At 43.7% G+C, this 21,424-nt stretch overlaps 1 protein-coding gene across 1 annotated transcript in view; it reads right to left on the bottom strand.

Moving 5' to 3' along the window:
- Positions 1–21,194, bottom strand: part of CHGB (chromogranin B (secretogranin 1)) — a 74,786-nt gene extending 53,592 nt beyond the window's left edge. The window contains exon 1 of the mRNA XM_009892473.1: positions 21,032–21,194. Within this exon, the coding sequence (XP_009890775.1) occupies positions 21,032–21,194 (163 nt within the window). The remainder of the gene's footprint in view (positions 1–21,031) is intronic.
- Between the last annotated feature and the right edge of the window lie 230 nt (positions 21,195–21,424).

Raw genomic sequence — 21,424 nt, forward strand, 5'->3', positions numbered from 1 at the left:
TCCAGCTGACCGTTCTGGTATTGCTCTGCTGTCACCAATATCTCCTCCAAGATGAACAGGATCTTGAGGCAGACAGAATTGTAATATTTCTAAGGAAGCCAAATTTGCCCTAGTCGTAGCAGTACAGCGCTGTAATACTGCATTCCTTTCATGGCTTAGCTGCACAGAGAATTTGGCTAAGTTTGACCACTACACATTCATTTCGTACCAGTTTGGAAAGGCAAATTCTGGTTTTAGTGCACAGATGTGAAAAGGTGAACTGGCGGCGGAGACTCCTTCCAGATCCTTTTAAATGGATTTCCTTCTGAAATCATCTTACTCTTAAGAAGCGGCTAGACTGGTCTTGTTGTTTGTTTTCTTAACAGGATGACCAAGAACGGGGAGACCACTGCTACGATCCCAGAAAGCACAGACTGCAACACTTCAGCACAAACACAGTTAGACATTGGCATCTAGAAACAACACAGGGGTTTTGTTCTGTGCTACAGGGAGGGAGATTTTGGCAAACTAAGGATGTAACAAAGCAGGTTCCTAGTCTGAAGCATTAAAACCAGCCACGTGCACTTTTTAAAGGTGGATCATTGCCTGAAAGATACAATTAGGTTTTATATCACCTCATTCTAAGATCAGCTCTTCAGCATGCTGTAGAGATAGCAGTTGACTAACCCATAACTGAATCGGAAGGTTCATCTACAAATATGTCATTGCCAGGTATTGTTAATACGAGAGAAGTCATGAAGAATTTAAGTGACTGAATATTTTGTGCATGTGTGTGGGAAGAGCACGGGCAAAACCAGCATTTTGTTTCCTGTGAGAAGAATCACATTTGCCAACAACACGTGTTCACCCTCTTTCCACACATGGCTTAACTCATCCCGGCGGGTATGCGATTCACAGTTGCTAATTATAGAGCATTCTGAATATCAGATCCAACTTTCAACCTCATTTTTGCTTTCATCCTCTGCAAAAGAATCATTCCTCTTCTTTCTCTTAAGAGGAAAAAAATCAGAGCTAGATCCTCACCAAGAGTAAATTACTAGCTCTGTAGCAGCAGACTGTTGAGAGCTAACAGCAATACGTGATTTCTTAACAATGCAAAAATATTTCCCTTTATATTCCAAGACTGCTGGGCCGAAGAATACTAATATTTCCTCACATTCAGTCTAACACAGGAATGAAACCCAGTGGCGCAAACTCGGTGACTCAGCCACTGGAGCTAACTTCACTTCTGGAATGCTGCCACAGGCTCTGCAGATGATTCACACGCGCACACATGCTATTAGACAAGTGCCTCGTATAAAATAATAATTAGCAGCAATAACAAACATCCTACCACAAAGCACTGGTGCAGCATGAAATGGATTGTCTCAAGTTATTTTATTTTGCATCTTCTGTTGCCTTCATTATATTTTAATTAAAACTGCATCAGGAGAAAAATTAGCCTAGGAATAACCTCATTAGACATCCAGAGAAGAAGTAATGTAGAGCAATGTTAAATTCAGCAGGGACTGCAGATGGTAGCTCTGTAAATCAGGTTCTGCTTCAATTCAGCACTTGAACAGAAAGTTCATCCCTTCAAGAAATTGTTACTGAATTATAAGATATCACGAAATAGATCCCACTTGAGCCACACCATGACCAGGAGTAAAGATGATACATTTCTCTGCAATCTTTATAGAGCATAACTGCTTAAATCATTAAATTCAGAATACATTTGTATTATGAACAGTACAGAAGGGCTTGGGCCAGGCACCGGCTCAGCATATTAAGGGTCTTGCTTTCATCCTTAGGTCTGTACAAGTTACCATATTTTTGATGCATGCTATCTGAGGGTTATCCAGTAACAAAGTAAAATACCACTGTAAAATTTACTCGGGCACAAATACAACCTGAGCTGTGGACCAAAAAAAAAGTTTGTCCCCTCCTCCAACTCTGCATGACCTGCTTCTCTATCCCAACAACCCCCTCCTGCTTCAGCTTTTGGGCAGGTTATCCAAGGATTTATTTTCAAGGAACAGTACTTAAGTGGTACAGACTATAAAGGCAAGAGTTGTACGCATTAAAGCACTGGTATCAGCTTTGCTGACTGCAGAACGGAAATATCTCTTTCTTTTTTCTAAAGGGGAAAGGGAGGAGGTGCCAGGCAGGATCAGATCAAAGTACACTCTAGTCTAGTATGTCCCCTCCAGTTGCGGTCTGTTCTAGGTAGCAACAGAGAAATGTGGTACTGGGGATATGTAGGTGTGGTCTGACACTTAAAATTAGGCAGCAATTAGTACAAGCCATTAAACACCACCCTATGTATCCACTATCTCAGCAACATTTGTGTCGGCAAGAACTATTGACTTAGGTTCCTCTTATTATCCAAATCAGCGTATAATCCCCTTTGTTAACATGGCTAAGCTCTTAGCCTTAATAATTTCCTGGAGCACTGAGTTTTATAACCTAATTACCTGCTGTGTAAGGAAGTGCTTGGATTTGATTCTATTACCTTTCCTTTTCCTTGTCTTCTAATACAGACAGAAACAACATTCAGATTCCTCTCTGGATCATTATTATTTTCTGGATTTAACTTTCATTAAAAAAACCCAACAAACAAGTTTTGCATAATTCTTTGAGATAGAAGTACGCGCATAAAATGGACCACTACGGAAGTACTAAAGCCCCCATTCATCTAGAAGACATTGTAGTGTACCTGCCTGCTTTCCCATGCTTACACTTTCCTGGTTCCTTTTGTCTCATCTTTTCAGATTTTCAAAAAACCCACCTTATCCTGTCAGGCATCACAGCCTGTACAAAGCTGGGACCTCCTTTACTACTAACATGCATCCTATTATTACTTAGAGATGTATAAAATAGTCTGTGGGCGTTTACAGAGGGTGAGAATGCAAAGGGCTTGCTTTCTTGACCAACCCAAATAACTTCTGGAATAAGATCATCACTACAACATAGGCAGCACTATCCTTATAAAATACAGTCACCTTGCAAAACTCAAGCTGCCACTTGCTTCCCCCTCTACCCAGGAACGAACACAGAGCACAGCTAGAAATCTCTCAACGTAGTGAAAAGAACAGCAAGCAGCACAGCACAAAATATTGTCATTTGCTTGCCAGTGCTTATTACGGCAATAAATAACGAGCTGCCTGCTACCCTTCACAGATAACCTTAGCGTGGAGGCTCGCTGTAAACACAGAAGCACTGCTCAGCCTGACAGCGTTCCATCTGTCTGTGGAGGAGATTTTATAGGAATATATATGTGCATGCATAAGCCAGCCAAGGGGCTCAGCAACTATGAAATCCACAGCATGCAACGCCAAGAAGGAAGGGGGTGTGGGGTGGTTAAACTCATGAAATGAAGGAAGAAATCAGACACAGGAGGGCTCCAGGATAAAACTTCACGTACTATAACCCACACTGCTGCTGAATCACTGGCCTATGTTGTTTTGTTTAAAAAAATATTGTGGATGATGAAAGTGTGCTATATTTTATACTCACAGTCTGCTACTAAAGGGTTATGAGTCACTGTTTTTTGTGCTTTTATGCTGCAGCCTCATCAGTTGCACACCAATGAGCTCAGTAAAGCAAACCAGGCAAAAAAAATTGAAGCTTGAACTAAGACACACAGAGAACTAGTTTAAACCCATCGCCAGATCCCCCACTTACGTCATTTATTTTTGTGATAGGTACCTGAGCTGGAAGGCTCTAGGAATACTTCATCTGGACCCAATCCGTGTCGTGTGGTGCAAGCCAAACGTTACAGAGGGGAAGCAAGGAGACATTGAGAGCAGCATGTGAATGCAAAGGCAGGGACTAAATAACTACGGAGAAAAGCAGGAAAAAACTCCAAAATTACATTGCAGAGAGCATGGACCTCCAGTCAGAAGATGGTAATGGCTGCCCAGGCAGTAGCACTATGTCCTACCTCCTCACACAACTACGGAGCATCCCCTGTAACGCTCCAGGCACTGGATCCACTGTAAGTTCTACTCAGGCACAGGAACCAGCCCACCCCTGCCCACAGCCCCATGCTCAGCTCTTACTCCAAATTTGCCATGGCAGAATTGGGTAGGAACAAGTTGCATCCTCTCACAGCAGTAAGTCTGGCCTCTGCCCTAAGCAGAGTCCCGGGAGCACAGCAAGGAGTACAGCTTCTCCTTTCAACAGCACCGGCATCCCTTTTTTCCTCCTCCTCCCTGCCACCAGACACAGAGGGTTCCCCGAGACGTGTTTTTCTGCTGCCAATTCACAGAAGCTTCAAAGAAGCTTCAAAGTCAGGGAATAAATTCAGAAGCAATAAGAGACCATGGCAATCAGGGCAGATATATCTTATTTTCTCCTGCTGCACTTCAATGACAAGTGTCAGTGCGGAGCCTTTTGGGTCCAATAAACTCAAGATCATTTTTCCAGCACATAGTCACGCTGTATGTTTGAGAAAAAGTCTGAAAGATAGAGATATATGTGTAGTGAAAGCCTCTCGGTGAAAAGGAGAAAGTCAGGCTCTGCATAAATGATCATTGGTGTAACAGATGCCCAGAAGAGGCTGAACTTCATACTGAGAATTTACGCCTCTGAGGGTCCTCCAAGGTGTTTTGTGTAACAGGACAGGTGAATCTGACAAATTACAAGGCAAACCCCCTACTTTTAGAATCAGACCAGGAAAAAAAAAAAAAGAGAGTAAAAATCTTGCTAATAGAGTAATGAAAAAACATCCTTCGTTACTGTACAAATTCACTGCTTAGGCCGTGCAGGTGCTTCATACAGGCTCATATACCTTATCTCAGCAACATTCAGACACGCTCAAGAGATATGGTGCTCTGGCACATGTTGCTTACATAAGCTATCCCTGTAAACTGGTAATAAAAGAACATTCTCTGATTATTTATTTAGGCAACTCCAGGGGGTTGTTTGCTATTTCAGCAGTAACTATGAAGAATTACATAAAAGCACTGTCAGAGTGGGAGGAAAACTCATGTACAAACATGCTCCAACATGCGGCATAATGCAAACCGCAGTCTTTCCGTGGACGGCACCAGAAGGCAAAGCTTCTACAGCTCCCTGAAAGGAGGGTATAGCGAGGTGGGGATCAACCTCTTCTCCCAAGTAACAAGTGACAGGACAAGAGGAAACGGCCTCGAGTTGCACCAGGGGAGATTTAGGATGGTTATTAGAAAAAATTTCATCACCAAAAGGGTTGTCAAGCATTGGAACAGGCTGCCCAGGGAAGTGGTTGAGTCACCACCTCTGGAGGTATTTAAAAGATGGGTAGACATGGTGCTGATGGACACGGTTTAGTGGTGGACTTGGCAGTGCTGGGTTAATGGTTGGACTTGACGATCTTCAAGGTCCCTTCCAACCTAAATGATTCTATGATTCTCAGTGTAAGCAGCGAAACTGGGTGCAGGGCAGGTGACACATGCATCCACCAGAGGCGTAGACTTGAGAAAATCCAGCAGAAATGAAAGCCGCTGCCAGCAAATCAGCATATTTAAAAGAACAAACACGGAAACAAGACTTTCTAAAGAGACTTGAGGAGTGACATTTCTTATTTATGCATTGTATCACCAGAGTACCAAATCACCCTCTAAACTACAAACACTGCTCACAGACGGACTGAAGGTGATGTGCTCCAGAGCATCTGATTAAATGCGCGAAGCCAGGGTTTACAGGAAGCTCTGCAGCATTGTTACCTGGGCTCTCTGCCTTAGGTATAGCTGCACTTCAGACAGATGCAGATATACTACTTCCCCAAACGCCCAAGCTAACCTGGGTGACCCACACAGCCCCATGCTATGAAAGAACCATGGCAGGCTGGCACAGGATGGCCTCAGCATGGCTTTCCAAGCAATTTGCCCTTTTTCACTGTTCTGCCCGAGCCAGACATCCTTCATGATTTAAATTGGGATTTAAAGCCATTTTCACAGAACCTTACCACCCACACATAAGTGACGCAGCTGACAAGCTGAGACACCAAGGCACACTCTGCAGACAGCAGGGAAGGGTAACGCTGGTTTTACATAACGAAGTCATCACAATCATTTCATGTTTTGCCACTTGCTGTCTGCTCAACACAGATATATACGTCTGGGGTCACTTTTGCAGTATCTGCACTACAACAAGACCATAATGCCAAGCGGCAAAGAGCAGCTTTATTATACAAGAAAGGAACTAACATCTTGGGAGCCTCACACAAAAGAATCTAACATAGATGAAAAGATGCTATGAACAAACGTCCAGGTAACGCTCTTACGCAGCTTTCCCCAGTTATTTCTATTACTTTAGGATCCATGGCATGCATTTTCATTTTTCTTCACAAAAAAATAAAGTATTTTGTGGAGACGCTTCAGCTGCAGCGCAGTTCTTGCACTGCAAAGTGACTGGAAACACCAGCATGTTTCACAGCTGCTCTTACCATATTATTGTAGCACTTTATAATAAGTGCATACCCTGGCTTTGCAGGCCTCGTGATTGCTTTGTAGCTATTCCTCTCCAGGTGTTAAGGAAAACTGGCCATTCACTGAAATTGTTTCCTACAAAAGAGGCTTCTCTTCCTTAAAAGCAGAACTGAAAATGGGACAAGTCTAACCTGGTCACCCTACAGCAGGGTCTGAAGGAGCTGACGTCCAAGCCCTTTGCGTTGCCATTCTCCTCTTTGCCTCTCATGTAACTCTCATGTCTGTGAATCTTTCAATGCAAACTTCTTGCATGATGTTAAAGCTAAAAATACATCCTATAGGTTTTGTGGTTTTTTTTAAAAAACAAAGGAAATCAAACTTTTTTCTCCACAGTAGTAAAGAAAGTGAACTTCTGTCTTTGCCTCTCAGTTTTTCAAACACAGAGCACTCACTGCTCAGACATACATTGAAATCTGGCTCATATTATCCTTGTTTAGACATATACTGATGCAAAAATCTCAACCCAACTTTTACAGGCACACAGCATTGCAAGAGGGGTGGGAGCCTCACTGGATTTCACACCAGAAAGAAGAGATGAACAGAACCAGACATTCAGTCTGGTGTGGGGAGGGGGCAGATCCCAATCCAGCAGAAGAGTAGATTTGGAAGGATGCGTTCACCTCCGGGACTTGCTCTCAGGTGTCACAGCCTCTGTTCATCAGATCATGGGGAAATCCTGCCAAAGCTTTGGTGTTGCAAAGAAGGAACGCTTTATGAAAGCCTCTCCTACAGGCATCTGAACAGAGATTCTCAAAGTCGGGAAAGAACACAGCAGAGAAGGAAAGTCTGTCTTTCTGCAGCACAGCCTTCCTCCAGACTCTGCAAAGAAGCCTGGGATTAAATTAAATGCTATTGTGTCCTTCTGCAGCACAGAAGTGGCACCCAAATTCACTGCTACATCAGGAGAGCAGAGGACATTCTCCCAGTCCTCTGCACTTTGCTTGGTGAAATACTTTTTGGATACCTGGATCCAAACAACGTGACCACACTAATCAATAGTCACTTCTCAATGGTAGGTAGTACGGCTATGGAAGGTTATGTAGGAATTCAGCAAAATGTAACTTGTCTGAAAAAGAGGAAATGTACTGCAGTTAAAATGGTAACCCAAGGTAATGGGTAAAGACGGAACGCTGCCCAGCTCCCACACGCATGTAAAACATTCTCTCCATCACTGCCATTGCCATCCGTCTTCCCAAACCCTTCCAGCCCCACGATTATGTCAGTGATTGTTCCTAGAGCTCCTCAGCTTCAAAATAATGACAAAATTAATCAAAACCTATTAGCTAGAGATTAAACAACAAACTCCATTCTGCACAGGATTCCTGCCCTCTCCCTCAACCTCACAGACACTTTAATTTCCTGTTTCCCTCTCCTGAATCCTGTGCTTTCATTCAACCCGTATCCTTTCTATTGGCACTTCAGCACCCTTGCACAGAGACGCAATATTGCTGAAGGGAACAGAGTAGAGCAGTGAAGCAGATGAGGATCTCTGCAAGAGCAGCCTGTGCTTTTGATTCCAATCACATGAAGGAAATGACGCCCGCTGCTTGCTTAAAGCCAGCACCTGAGTGAGAAGTAAATGGCAAAAACAGTCCCTGGGCAAGATCAGGTAAACGAGGCAAAACAAGGCATTTATATCTTTTATAAAAATCTAATAGAACTTGAAGAATTTATACTACAGCTTTGCACTAAAATAACTGCTACAGGAAATAAGAATCTCTAACCCCTGTCTCCCTGCCTCTGACAGGCTCATGTCGTGGCACACCAAACTCCGCTGCTCTGGAGCATTCAGTAAATCCCTTGCAGCCATAAACAGAAGCATGGAACACCACCAAAACCAGTGCATGACACTGGTATCATGGGCGTTAATACATTTTGGAGTCATGCCCTTAAAGGACTAGACAAGGCATGGTATTTAATCGCTGAAATACTGTTCTCGGCCATCGCTTCCATGCTGGCTACCCAGAGACATACCAGATGCCACGCAGACCTGTTAACAGAGCCTTTTCCTGAAGATTCTGGAGCCCAACTAAAGACAATTTATAGACAAATTTGTTTCAGACATAGTGAAGGCAGCCATCTCAAGTGGACCTTTGTTTTACAGGGAACTATCAGCTTCAGTAAACACTCTGCTCCCTGCAGCAGCATCAGTTGACTGCCAACATCCAGTTGCTCCAGGGCAGATCCACTTCCACCATGGCTCTGAAGGGTGAGGAACAGAGCTAACATTTTTGAAAAAGCTGAGTAGGGCTACAAAAGAAAGCTTGAAGCACAGAAGAAATCTCGCACTACATACATGATAAAAACCTATTTACGGGAGAGGCTCAAGGAATCACCCAGTAAGGAGGAAGCCAAAGCCAGGATCAGCTTTTCAGCCATATCTGCACTGTATTTTGCAGCTTTAGAGAGCCAGTAGCATCTGGCTACCCAAAGACACCCCCCTCCCGACCTGATACAAGTCTGTATCTTGGTCAGTAAGAATTCTTGAGGTCTTCTTGTACTACCTTAAGAAATTCTTATTTGTCCCCATAATATTTAATGGCATCATGGTGGTTACAAGCAACGGCCGAAAGGCACAGGCTTTACAAAGTCTAAACTTGTTTATCATTTCCCTGTAAAACACATATTTGAACAGATTCTGTTCCCAATCTACAATTTTCCATCTCAAAGAAGTCCACATCTGCACTTCAGAGGTTGAAAAATTATTCCTAAGGAATTGAACAAAGTCTTGTTCTCTGTCATTTATTTAAAAGATTTAATTCCTTCTCATTTAAACAGCTAATGCTTACTAACTGGCTTGGTAAGATAAAACAGCATTGGCATAAGTATGTACAAAATTGCCTCGCAGCCGCCTTAGGAACAATTGCCATAACGACATTACTGCAACCTGAATTAGATTAGGTCACAGCAATGGACAAACACTGATTAGCTGTGATGAGAGAAAGAAAAGCCCAGGTTAGAGCGGCAGATAGATAAAGATAAGGAAGAAATGGCCCACCGGGACTCTTACATCACAGCTGCAGGGCAAGACGAGATTAAAAGACCCCAGTCCCACTGGGAGGCAGACACAGCTCTACCTATCACAGGTCCCACTGGCTGGCACTGATGTGCACTGATAGCGTGGCTGTTATTGCCGGCAAGTGAACGAGGCCCCTCTCACACCAGACAACTGGTAAAAGATTAATGAGATCTAAAATAAATATATATTGTTTGTATATGCCATGAGTGCACTTTTTAGAGCTTTCTGGTATTCTATAGCCAACAGCCAGACCGCTGTCGTCAGTGTAGAGTAAAGCACTCATAGTCGGTCATCTCCAGTAGATGGAGCTTTAAGAAAAGCTACAAATGCATTTGCTATAATAACGAAATTAGCTATACGGCATCTTGAAAGCAGGCACGAGCTTTTGTGCAGCCTCTTTTTTGAAGTGAATGCCGATAATGGTTTGTTATCATGACATTTTACACAGATACGCGGATTCCCCTCCACACAGTAAATCCCTGAACTGGCTACTGAAGTGGGATTACATTTATTTTCCTGAACCTGACTCGCAGGCCTGCCTGACCTTCTTAAATCACTAAAACACTGTCTTCACAGTTTAGTTTTGCCATTTCAAGTCTAAGCCAAACCATTGAGCCTTATAACCAGGAAGGACCGGAAAACCACCTTGGAAAATACAAGGACTACAAGCACAGCAAACATCAAAGGCAGATGCAGAGCAAACATTTCATCAAAAACTGTGCCAGCAGGGTTTTGGAAGCAAAGCCAATAAAAACCATGAAGTTTCCTGAAATAAAAGTCCAGCAATAACAGCTGATTTAGGGATCATGTTGAAGACTCAGCACACAGCACAGCGTGGGAGGACAGCATTTAGGTCTTCTAGTCTTTAATTACGGGCTGACAGAGTAAATATTTCCGTGCTGTTTCGAGGACCATCTACTGAAAGGTCTGTATACTTTTGGGGATAAAAAGGACCACATGACCCAGAATCCACAGCAGGCAGGTGGCTGTAAGTGGACAACGGAGACACGTGGGTGAAAAAACACCACCACAATTTAGCACAGAATAGGTAACAAGGCAGTGAAAGCGCAAAAGCGAGGAATTTTACAAGGGAAGGAAAGAAGCATGCGAACAGACTGCAGTGAACAAAAAGACCAGGAAAAGAGCAAAAGACAACTTTCACGTACCTGCAGGGATCCTAGACTTGTATTACTAGGTAGGAAGTGACCTTTCAAGAGAGTACCTTTTTGAGACCACCGTACTAGCCCAGACATAGTTCAGTGCCCAGCAAGGAAAGACTTCCCTTCTTCCAATACAGGTACCAAATTGGGAAGAAAAAGAGAGAAAACCAAAAAATCTACCAAAACAATGCACAAGGAACTAAAAGCAAGGACAGACTGCTCTGAGCCATGTCACAGACTGTACACAGTTCTTGTCCCCACAACACTAAAAGATCATTGACAAGCTAGAAGGGACACACAGAAGGATAAACTAAGGGGGCCTAAAGTCTTGGAATGGCTTTTCTTTGAGATAAAAATAAAATACATTGGGTTTCTTTAGCCTGGAAAAATACAACAGGGGGAATGTCCATGTAAGATGTCCGTAAGACCACAAATGGCTTGGAGAAAGAAACAGCAGTGATCATACACTGTTTCTTAGCCTGCAGGAACTCAGGAGATTCAGGGGATCAAAGGAAGCAAAAGATGCAAAACAAAGCCACGGGTTCCCCACAGTCCTACTCCCACATTGAGAGAGACAGAGAGGTCCAAAAGCAATTAGACATATTTGTGAAAGGATCATTCATCAGGAGCTAGTGACACAGTGATAAGCCATCTGTAGCTCCTAAACCAGAAGTCCTGGAAGCTAAAGGTTTGCAGGGATGGGATCACTTCTTTTTGTACTGCTCTTAAATATCCCTGTTACCTGCTGCTGAACACAAGTTACCACTCCAGCAATCTTCACTCTGACCCACTTTGGGCATTCTCATACCACCCTGTCCTGCACTTTCTTCTTTGGAGATGCTTCCTGTTGTAGAAGTGACAAAAACGCTTAAATCCAAAGTTCATTTGCATGGGGCTTTGTCAATCAGACTCTGACACCCCACGTCTCCTGGCAAGGTGTCTCAGTATTTGCAAATGAGGAGTCCGAAACATTTAAGAGAAACCTCCACAAAGTGAACGGTGTCTGAAAAAAATAAAATAACCACACACGTTTTTGCACACTAAAAATCTTTTATCGATGTAAGGGATGCAGCAGCACACATTCTGTTAGTAAGCCTGGCTACCTGTAAGCACATCTGGCAACTCAGTATCCAGGTTCTACATCACATAGCGCACCACAGCAACCCTGCATCATCTTCACAACACACCGGCTTTATATTTGAAATGGAAAATGACCTAAAGAGTTACGAGCTACCACAGAAACACGTCTTGTTCTCAGTGGTGAACGGGACAAATGCGGACTCTGATTCATGGCTTAACGTTTTCACTGGGAGTGTTTACTGTTCGTTACTCTGAACCTTGTTTCACCTTCTCTGACCAAACAAGGACTAAATAAACTTCCTTCAAAAGTTTAAAACAACGGGTTCTTTGTATCTGGGTCAGACAGGTACAAGGTGCTGCTGGGCTTTGTTATGCCAGCAGGTGGCTAGAGACTTCACTGTCCTCTGTATAGTAGATAGCTATGGAGTGCAGCATGGTCACTGCCCCATGGAGCTCCTCAGCCATGCGAGAGAGACGCAGAGAGCTCACAGGCACAAGGAACGGAGCCCACAGCAGCGAAGAGCTATGCCCAAGATCACAGAGCAGACCAGCTGCAGTCAGTGTGACTGAGTTGACGGGAAAAGGACTGTAAGAAGGTGGGATAAGAGTAGAATTTGGCTTTGAAAAAACACATTCAGCCCTGAATATGTGGCATATTTGTTTGCCTCAGCATATTACCTGATACTGAAATCCTAGGTATATCATCACCCTTTAAATACGTGGCAACATCTTTGCAGAATGGTGATTTCAGGAAAAAAAAAAAAAGACCACCTCTGGAAGCCTTGCTCAGATCACAGATCTAATCAGTTCCTTGCTATTAGCTTTCACCTGAACCACTTCCTGCGTAAGAAACTGGCAAATCATAAAGTGCATGCATCTACACCGAAAGGGTTATCAAAGACTGGAAGAGGCTGCCCAGGGAAGTGGTTGAATCGCCATCCTTGGATGTATTTAAAAGCCATCTAGATATGGTGCTCAGGGACATGGTTTAGAGGTGGGCTTTGCAGAGTTAGATAAAGGTTGGACTTGATGATCTTAAAGGCCTTTTCCAGCCATAACGATTCTATGATTCAGCCACCAGGCTCCCCCCTTCCCCATCAGAACTTAGCATTAAATACTAGAAAGCAGATATGTTGTGTTAGCTTGAAGAAACGTATCAGTGCAATGCACAGAAAGTTTTCAGTCCTGCAGGGAGCTGAGCAGCCAACTCCTTGGGCAGTCAGGGGAAGCGCAGTCCCTCAGCTCTTTGCAGGGCTGTGCTCTACAGACCCAAACCAGTATTAGCTACCATCAGCCAGGAGCTCTGGATCAGTCCCTACCTGTGAAAGTTACTGTCCAGTACCAGCAACATAAACTTCATCTCCGTCATGCTTATTAGAGCTGGAGACGCTCTAAATCCAGCACCACAAACACATGCATACATACATCATTAAAAAGAACCCTCAAACCGGTGCCCCCCTTCCCTTCCACCGATACTTAGTCTGTTGCACTTATTAACAAAAGGTGACTCATTAAGAAATGGCAACTTGTTACAGGTTAGGCCCACTCCTAAAGCTACCACACAGATGGGCCACCAGCTCCTGGCTCAACAGTAATCTTGCAGTAGTTCCCAGTACAAGGCTACAGCATCCAGTTACAAATTTGACAGGCAACTGCTTAGGACTGGCTTTAGGGAGGAAACAAAACTCCTGTCAACGTTTAGAACCACTTAGAAATGTTTAGAACCATTTAGAAACCACTTCACTGTTTAAAGTTTGATGGGAGCATCCCAAATTGGAAATCAACCCATTCTGTTTCTGCCTCTACATAGGGCTGGCAAGAGTTTAATTAGCCTATACGGTCAATTAAGAACAATGAATGAAAGGAAACAACAGTGATGGTCCCTCAAAGTCACCTTCAAATATACAGATTTCAAGTTCTGTATTGTGCCAGCACTTCTTAAGGATTCAGGGATAACACGCACACATGTTACGCTCCTTTCTACATTAAAAGGCTGGGTAATTAGACTGGTGGATACAGCTGAAATTGTGTGTCTAACGAAAGCGAACCTACCAAACCCTCTTTTTCTGGGAAAAAAATACTAAATGGGTAGCAGAAGAAAACGGACACTGAGCAGAAGATGCAACTCCCAACAAGTCAGTATGAAACCTTAGACTACAGCACACAGCTGTGCTGCACAGTTGTTCCCCAGCACCTCTGAGAGACAAACTCCCAAGCTCTCCTTTACACAGAGAACCGCAGAATTTGAACAGACCTCTTGAGAGCGTAAGCGCAACTCCTTGTCTTTGTTACTGAAGAGCATTTCCTCTGAACTTGATTTCTAATTATTAATGGTTTAGCACAAACTGTTCCTTTTCACAGAACACAGAGGTACTCTGAAGCATTAAATTCTAAAAGGCAAGTCACAGGTCTCAGTTTTTTCCCTTATTGATATAAGTATAGTGCTCTAATTCTCCTTAAAATAGGATTAGTTTTCTTCCTCAAACTGTGAAGGATAAAACACTGTCTTTCTTCTTCCAGGGTCTATTTTTGGCCGGATGCTTTATATAACAGATTGCTGAAAAATTAATTTGCAAAAGATGTAAGATCTTCAGTGACTCAGTGGTGCCGAGCGCTTTATTTTTTGTGTCATGCAGTTTCCCTGTATTCCTTTTATGTAAGGTAGCATGAATTCCACTTCGCAGCTTCATTCAATATTCAACACAACTGGGCCACAAAGAGATGCCTGGAAAGTTAATGCTGCCAACTCACAGAGCCACATAATTACCCAAGCCAAGGGCCCACCCATGACTTCAGTGAAGCTGCACAAATTCAAGTCCACTGAGCATCTGCCCCACTGGATCACAACATCTATTCAAAATTATTAGTATGTGAAACAGTTTACCTTTTTTTTCCTTTTGAGAAGACTCAAGTATTAAGGAAGATCTTGTATTTTGATTATATTTGAGAGTATACTTCGTTAGAAATCATGAATAAAAAAACCAAACCAAACAAAACACATTCACTTGAAAATAGGTGCTTCTTTGCTTTTGATAAGCTAAACGAATCACCCACCTTGACAAATAACGGGATGTTTACACCAGTATCAGAGATAAAAGAGACAGTTTTTAAAAACAGAACTTTAAGAAAGGCTGAAAAAATGACAGTTGCACCCTAAAAAAGCATTAATATAACCAAGCTCTAAAGATTCTGTTACTTACATAACAAAATCAGATCCCAGCAGGGCTGTAATTGTGAGAGACAAAAGTAGGAAGGTTATTCCCAGACAAAAAGAAATACTTCACCAACAGGCAACATTAGCCAAGATCCACGCAGTAAACAACGTACAACCACCACTCTTGAGAAGTATTCCCACATCAGCCTTGGGGATTGCTTAGCATCATTTCGCAACAGTGGTAAACCGATACGGGACCGAGCTCGATACAGTGACTTACAACCCCAACACCACCTGAAGCAAAAAAGATACCACTAGCCCTCGCAGTGCCACGCACACAAGGTTGGTAGCATCAGAAACGGGCAACATTCATCACTAGAGGGCAGCAGGAAACAAACAAAACCAATAAAAATCCAATACTTCCCAAAATTAGGGCTACGATCTTCAGCAAGACCAAGGTAGTTACGCACAGGTCATCTGCCTAATAAAAAAAAAACCATTAATTCCGATGGTGTTTGGGATCACAGCTCAAAGTGAAGATGGTTTTGTAAGTGTGAGAGCATGTTAACTTCCTGCAGTCAAAGGAGACTCTTCATAACCACACAAATTCGACACAGGCCTCTTAAATGGGAATATATAAAAAAGTCTTTAGTCTTCAGGTCGTCTTCAGCATGGCCAGACAAAGAGTCAGTTTGGAAATTCTTCAGTTTTGGTAGCAGCGGTAACTCAGACAGCCAAGCTATAATTTCTATGCCGAGTAATGAAGGAATACACTGAATTCTGGATTGAACTGCACCCATCAAGTGCCAGCCCTGAAAGGTTACTGCTGACATGACAAGTACAGCCTGCTCCTTTCATTTTCAGCTTCTACGTCAGCACTTGTGCACAACTCCCAAACAGAAAAAGTGCAAACCATGCCAGACTTCTTCAGTAAACACAACCCACTTCTGCAAAAGAGATTAAGTAACTCTTGACAGGCAAGTGGACATGGTAAACAGGAGAGAGCATTTAAGGACAAGTCAGAACACATGCACCAACATTAACGTGACTCCTCAGTTGCCAATAAGAAACATAACAACCCACTGCAAAACTAGGCATGTAAACTCGCTGGGTATGTGTAGCATTTTTTTCAGAAGAATCCCAGTTCCCTATAGAACAGACAGATGTGTTAACAGGCTGGAAATCCCTGCTTTGTTTAACACGTGCTTGGTAGATTGAAAACCCAGGAAGCAACCAGAACAGTCTGAAAATCATGATGGCTTTTATTTTTAAACTGGGATAGTCTTGCAATCAGGTGTCCTCTTGATTTGAGCAGCAATTTCAGCAGCAGTGCCGTGGCCCAGACTCACTGATTTGCCTGGAGCCAGCGAGGCTCCAGTGAAATGGTTCTTCTCCATTTCCCCCAAGTCCTCACTACTTGTTCCAAACAGACTGTTCTCGAAGGAAGCCTAAGAAAACCACGACTGATCAAAAGGAACCTACAGCCTGGCTCCCTGAGTGGGAAAAGCGATAAAAGCTCTCACATTGCTTTTTCCAGAAGCCACCACTCTGGAAAGACTGTAACCCCATATGAAAGACAGGACACATTGCAGACCGCCCTATCTTGGCGTACGCCCATGTTGGCGCCAGGAAGAGTAGCTGTCCCCATCTCATCCACACAAATATGGGCCAATTCCTTGAGCTGACTCCTCACGTGGCACCTGAGTACCAGCGCTACGGACAGAGCAGGAATAAGAAGCACAGTCAGGGACAGCCTGGGACTCCAGCTGCATTGGAGAGGTCAGGGCAGTTCATGGGAAACAACCAAAGGTAAGCCTGGGCTCAAACCTGAAGCAAACTGCAGGAACAGAAGTAGTGCTTTTGGCAAGGCAACTGAAGGTTGAACACCTCTACCCTCCCAAACCGGCTTTTGTTAATTTTATTATTTTTTTTTTAAAGCTAGCCAGCTTTTAGATACACGCAGGCTCTCCAACCACACTGTCTTCCTGCTCCACCCAGTCTCTCCAGCATCACCCTTCCTCTCCTACTGTCATCCTTCCTCTATTTTCTCTGTTCCTTTGAGGCTACATTTTCCACTTATCTTCCCCTTCCACTGGGTGACTCTGTCCACCCATCCATTCTCCTAAGGACACTGCTTTACTACTTTTCATTACACAGAAAAAGGGACTAAGGGAGAAGCTACAGGGCAAACGAGGAGACCCATTCCCCCAAGATCGCTAGCCCCAGGGAACAGCCATGCAGGCAGATGGGGCCCAGCTCTGCCCACGCTTCAGATGGGCAGTCTCCCAAGCATGGTGCCACGGCTGAGCTCACAAAACGCTGCCTCCAAGCCTGGTAGCATCATTGCAGGGCTGTGCTGGCAAACCCAGCTCTGTCAGACCAGGCAGCGTGGGCAGAGGCCAGGACCCTGCCTGCACCACATCTGTAGTCTATTCTCTAACCCTTTTTTAAGCTGCGATTTTTCCAGGCAAAGACTATGTTTCCACTGTCCCTGGTATGCTCTGGTTCAGTGCCCCACAAGAAAAAGGAACGTTTGCCAGTGACTTATTTCATTGTAAACAGCCTTTATTAGCTGCCTTTCAAATATTAATCCAAATAATTTAAGGCCTCCCACACACACACCTGAGTGCTGCCAAGTAAGAACTTTTGCTGGCAACTTCTCTTAATCTAGAGGAACTAGTAAAGTGTTGCTGCAGCATTGTGCTGTCAAGTCATACAGATTAGAAGCACTATGAACAATGAAAATTTTTGTATTATTCTTTTCCAGTATGGGATTAAAAAAATAAAGGAAGCATACTGAAAAGTTCACTGATCCAATTCAATTTCCTCAGTCTGCTACTGCTTAAACACTTGAACTCTCTATGACAATAAGCTAAAAGTAGGCATGTTTGTTGCAAGAGCAGAACCCTCACTCCTGCACAAATTGTAAAACCAGTCATTTACACACAACTTAGACGTTTAGTCGTATTCCTACAGGATTACTGGTTTCTTCCCTAGGGATGTCTGCTTTCATAAGGCCCTGTTTTCATGGCTAATGGGTACTATCTTCTGCTATTACAAGTGATGCAGCCAGCCTAGACTAATGAGACCTATTACACATGACTCAGGCACTAGGAACACCTCCATATCCATTTCCGACTCCTGAGGCTGGGATGGCATGATATTTTAGTCAGTCTCAATCCAGTTCCTGTGACAGATGTCAGAAAACACAGCCTGTCCTGTCAGTCTGCTTCTTTCCTAAGGGAGCCACCACGTTCCCAGAGACCTAACGGCCTTTTGGAAATGCTTTTGAATCACTAATCACTCATCCCTAACAAAAATTTTTCAAGTTTGATGAGAAGACTCATCATCCATCCCGCCCAAGCCCCAGGACACAATCTTCTGGTCACACTGTGGGTTACAAGCTACACACCTTCCGCTCTCCTAATTTACCTTGTGTCATGGTAGCAGTTTACAAGGTTTCATCAGGAAACTAACAAGCAAAGGAGCTTCCTTGCCCAAGATACTTTTGACAGAACTTGCTCATCCAAGAACGTTTGACACAGGAAGAGTGTTTTTAAAACCACAGAATCATGGAATTGTCTTGGCTGGAAGGGACCTTTAAAATCATCAAGTCCAACCGTTAACCCAGCACTGCCAAAACCACCACTAACCCATGTCTCTCAGCATCACGTCTGCCTGTCTTTTGAATCCCTCCAGGGATGGTGACTCCACCACTTCCCTGGGCAGCCTGTTCCAATGCTTGATAACCCTTTCTGTGAAGAAATTTTTCCTAATATCCATCCTAACCCTCCCCTGGCACAACTTGAGGCCGTTTCCTCTTGTCCTATTGCTTGTTACTTGGGAGAAGAGCCCGACACACACACCCCCCTCGCTACCCCCTCCTTTCAGGGAGCTGTAGAGAGCGAGAAGGTCTCCCCTCAGCCTCCTCTTCTCCAGGCTGAACACCCCCAGTCCATCCTCCTGCCTTTTCTGCCACACTGACTAAACTCAACGGATTAGAAAGATGAAGTTGCCTCAAAAAAGAAAGAGAGTTTAACTGAGTATGAATATTGGTTTGACACTGTTACAAAGAGAAAGAGATACTCAGAGCATGAACAGGGTCTGAGGTGATGCTTGGTTATTACACTACCAGGAGCACAGGGTATGGAATCATTTTACAGCATGCATCCCACAGTTATTGCAAAGTGGTTTTAGTTGCGAGGGGTCTCTAAAACAAGTGATGAAGGAGAGTTCATAGGCTTGATCTGCCCTCCTCAGCACACCTGGAATCCCTGCTGACACCAGGGGGTGTTGGAGACAGCAAGGAGGTAGGACCTGGCCTCCCGGCATACCCTGGTACTGAGTTTTAGCTACATATTCCATGTATGCACTGTAAATGACTTGCCCAATGCCGTCATTTGGGTTTAGAGCTGCCTGTCTTTATTTCCGCATATGTCACCGCGGCTATGCCTCAGACCAGTCTTGGGACTGCTGAGTGGTCATGCAGTTCTTCTGTCCATCATTCGTGACAGTAATCAAGTTCAGTTGCCCTGAGCCACACTAAATGGTGTTTGAGCAACTAAGCCGCCCTACCAACATTGCAGGAACTGCCTCGCAGCTCCCACAATTTCTTCATACCTGCGACACAGGGCTTGTGAAATCCAAATAGACAAATGCCTTCCATCCTCTCTCACTGTTAGAGCAACTTCCCCATCCTCCTCTCCCACAACAGCGGAAAAGTCTTGCTCAAGACATTCCTCATAGTGGTGGTCACCACTCTTACGCACAAAAAATAAAGCAAAGCCTCAAACCAGATACACTGTTCCTCTAACACAATATGGATCATGGAATGTGATATGGATCATGGTTTAAAGTAAAGGTTATAGTAGAAGATTTGCATCATTAGTAACATAAGACACATGACCGGAATGTGATATGGATCATGGTTTAGAGGTTATAGTAGAAGATTCGCATCATTAGTAACATAAGACACATGACTTCCTGGTCTGCATAGGAAAACCAAAGCAAGGATTGGTATCTATTGTTTGCAAATTTCATTACAGTTCCAGATGTCCCAAAATTAGAGGTGAAGACAAGCGCACAGTCAAGCAGTCAACATCAACAGAGCTAGTTTGGTCTGGTAGATTTCGCTGCTTCCCTGTTTAGCATACAAAATAGTGGAATTCCCACTGAAAAAACTCACATGTCTAATTCCAAGCTGACTTCTTGGAACTAGGCCAAAGTAAACCACGCACTGCCAGAGGAAAAAGAGGAGCCAAAGTTTACTTTTACACTACTTAAGACTCCAGAGCAACCAGAAATGTCATCAGTGACGTTTCACCTGCTCAGGTGCCTTGACAAACCATCTCCACACATTATTTGCTGATCAGATTTTATTGTGTGTCCCCCCCAATATTAATTAGAATTACTACAACCTTCAGCCCAGCCAGTATGAATATATGGCACAAAGTGTCACTGGGCCAGTGTATTTCGATTTCACACTTCTTGCCATATGTTCACACTGACTGGGCTGAGGGGTGTAGTAATCAGAATGTGCCAGCTACCCCTTGATCTGCTCAGATACACCATTACTCCTGAGGCTCTGGAGTAGCGGCTGACCTAAAATGCTACTCCTGCAGGAATCAGTCCTCCTTCACGTGACGAAACTGCTGTCTCCCAACAGCTGAACTGAAGCAGTTCTCACCACACTCATGTCATTAGCACAAGCAAACATTCACTGTTACAATTTCAAAGTAATGGGCTAGAGGCCACATCCTGAGCTCATGAGTGGAAGACACACGATGAGCACTTGAAGAACATAAGGAAAAGTTTAAAAACATTTCTTACTATGGTAATTTGAGACAGTATTTCCAACTGACACCTGGAGGATTGCTCTGTGGGTTAGTTCAAGTAACTCTCTTCCTCTGAGAACACACTAAAGGTGAAGAAACAGTGTTGTCAAGACATGAGCAGCTGATAGTAACCTCTGAACTCCTCTCCTGTGTCTCATTGATCCATAGTTCACACTGTGTCTGTCAAGCTGGAACAGACTGTAGTTCTGGTAAACTGTTTTAAGACAAGGCAGATGCACTGGTATCAGACTGCTGTTAGTCAAATGACACACTGCCTACAGAGATAATGCACTGGCTAATGAAAGAGCATGTGGGGATGCAGAAGCTGTTACCTGTGGGCAGAGAGGGAGAAGTATCCACAGAACGAAAAAGCTCCTCGCTGTTCTCAGAGCTATGTGGAGGCAGAAAGTGCTCTGCCAGGTCACAAACAGAAGGCAGGTCCAATACACTGCTCTCCTCTGAGTGATGACTTGGTGATGTCTCCTTTCCTTCCATGGTCCCACTGCAAAGACATAAATATGACTGAGCTGAGGTTTTAGAGCATGCAAATCCAAGTGGAAGTCAACACAAAAGATCTGGCATTTTTGTGCTACTTACAAGCTGAGAGAAGCTGTTCTAGCATATTGGTATTTCATTTAAGAAAATAAGGGCAAGTTTAAAGATATAAAGGAAAAACAACAGCAAAACCCATAGACAACAGCCCTCAGCCCTAAGAAGGATAACTA

Source organism: Charadrius vociferus, unplaced genomic scaffold, assembly GCF_000708025.1.
Source record: "Charadrius vociferus isolate BGI_N301 unplaced genomic scaffold, ASM70802v2 scaffold139, whole genome shotgun sequence".
Classification (NCBI taxonomy): domain Eukaryota; kingdom Metazoa; phylum Chordata; class Aves; order Charadriiformes; family Charadriidae; genus Charadrius; species Charadrius vociferus.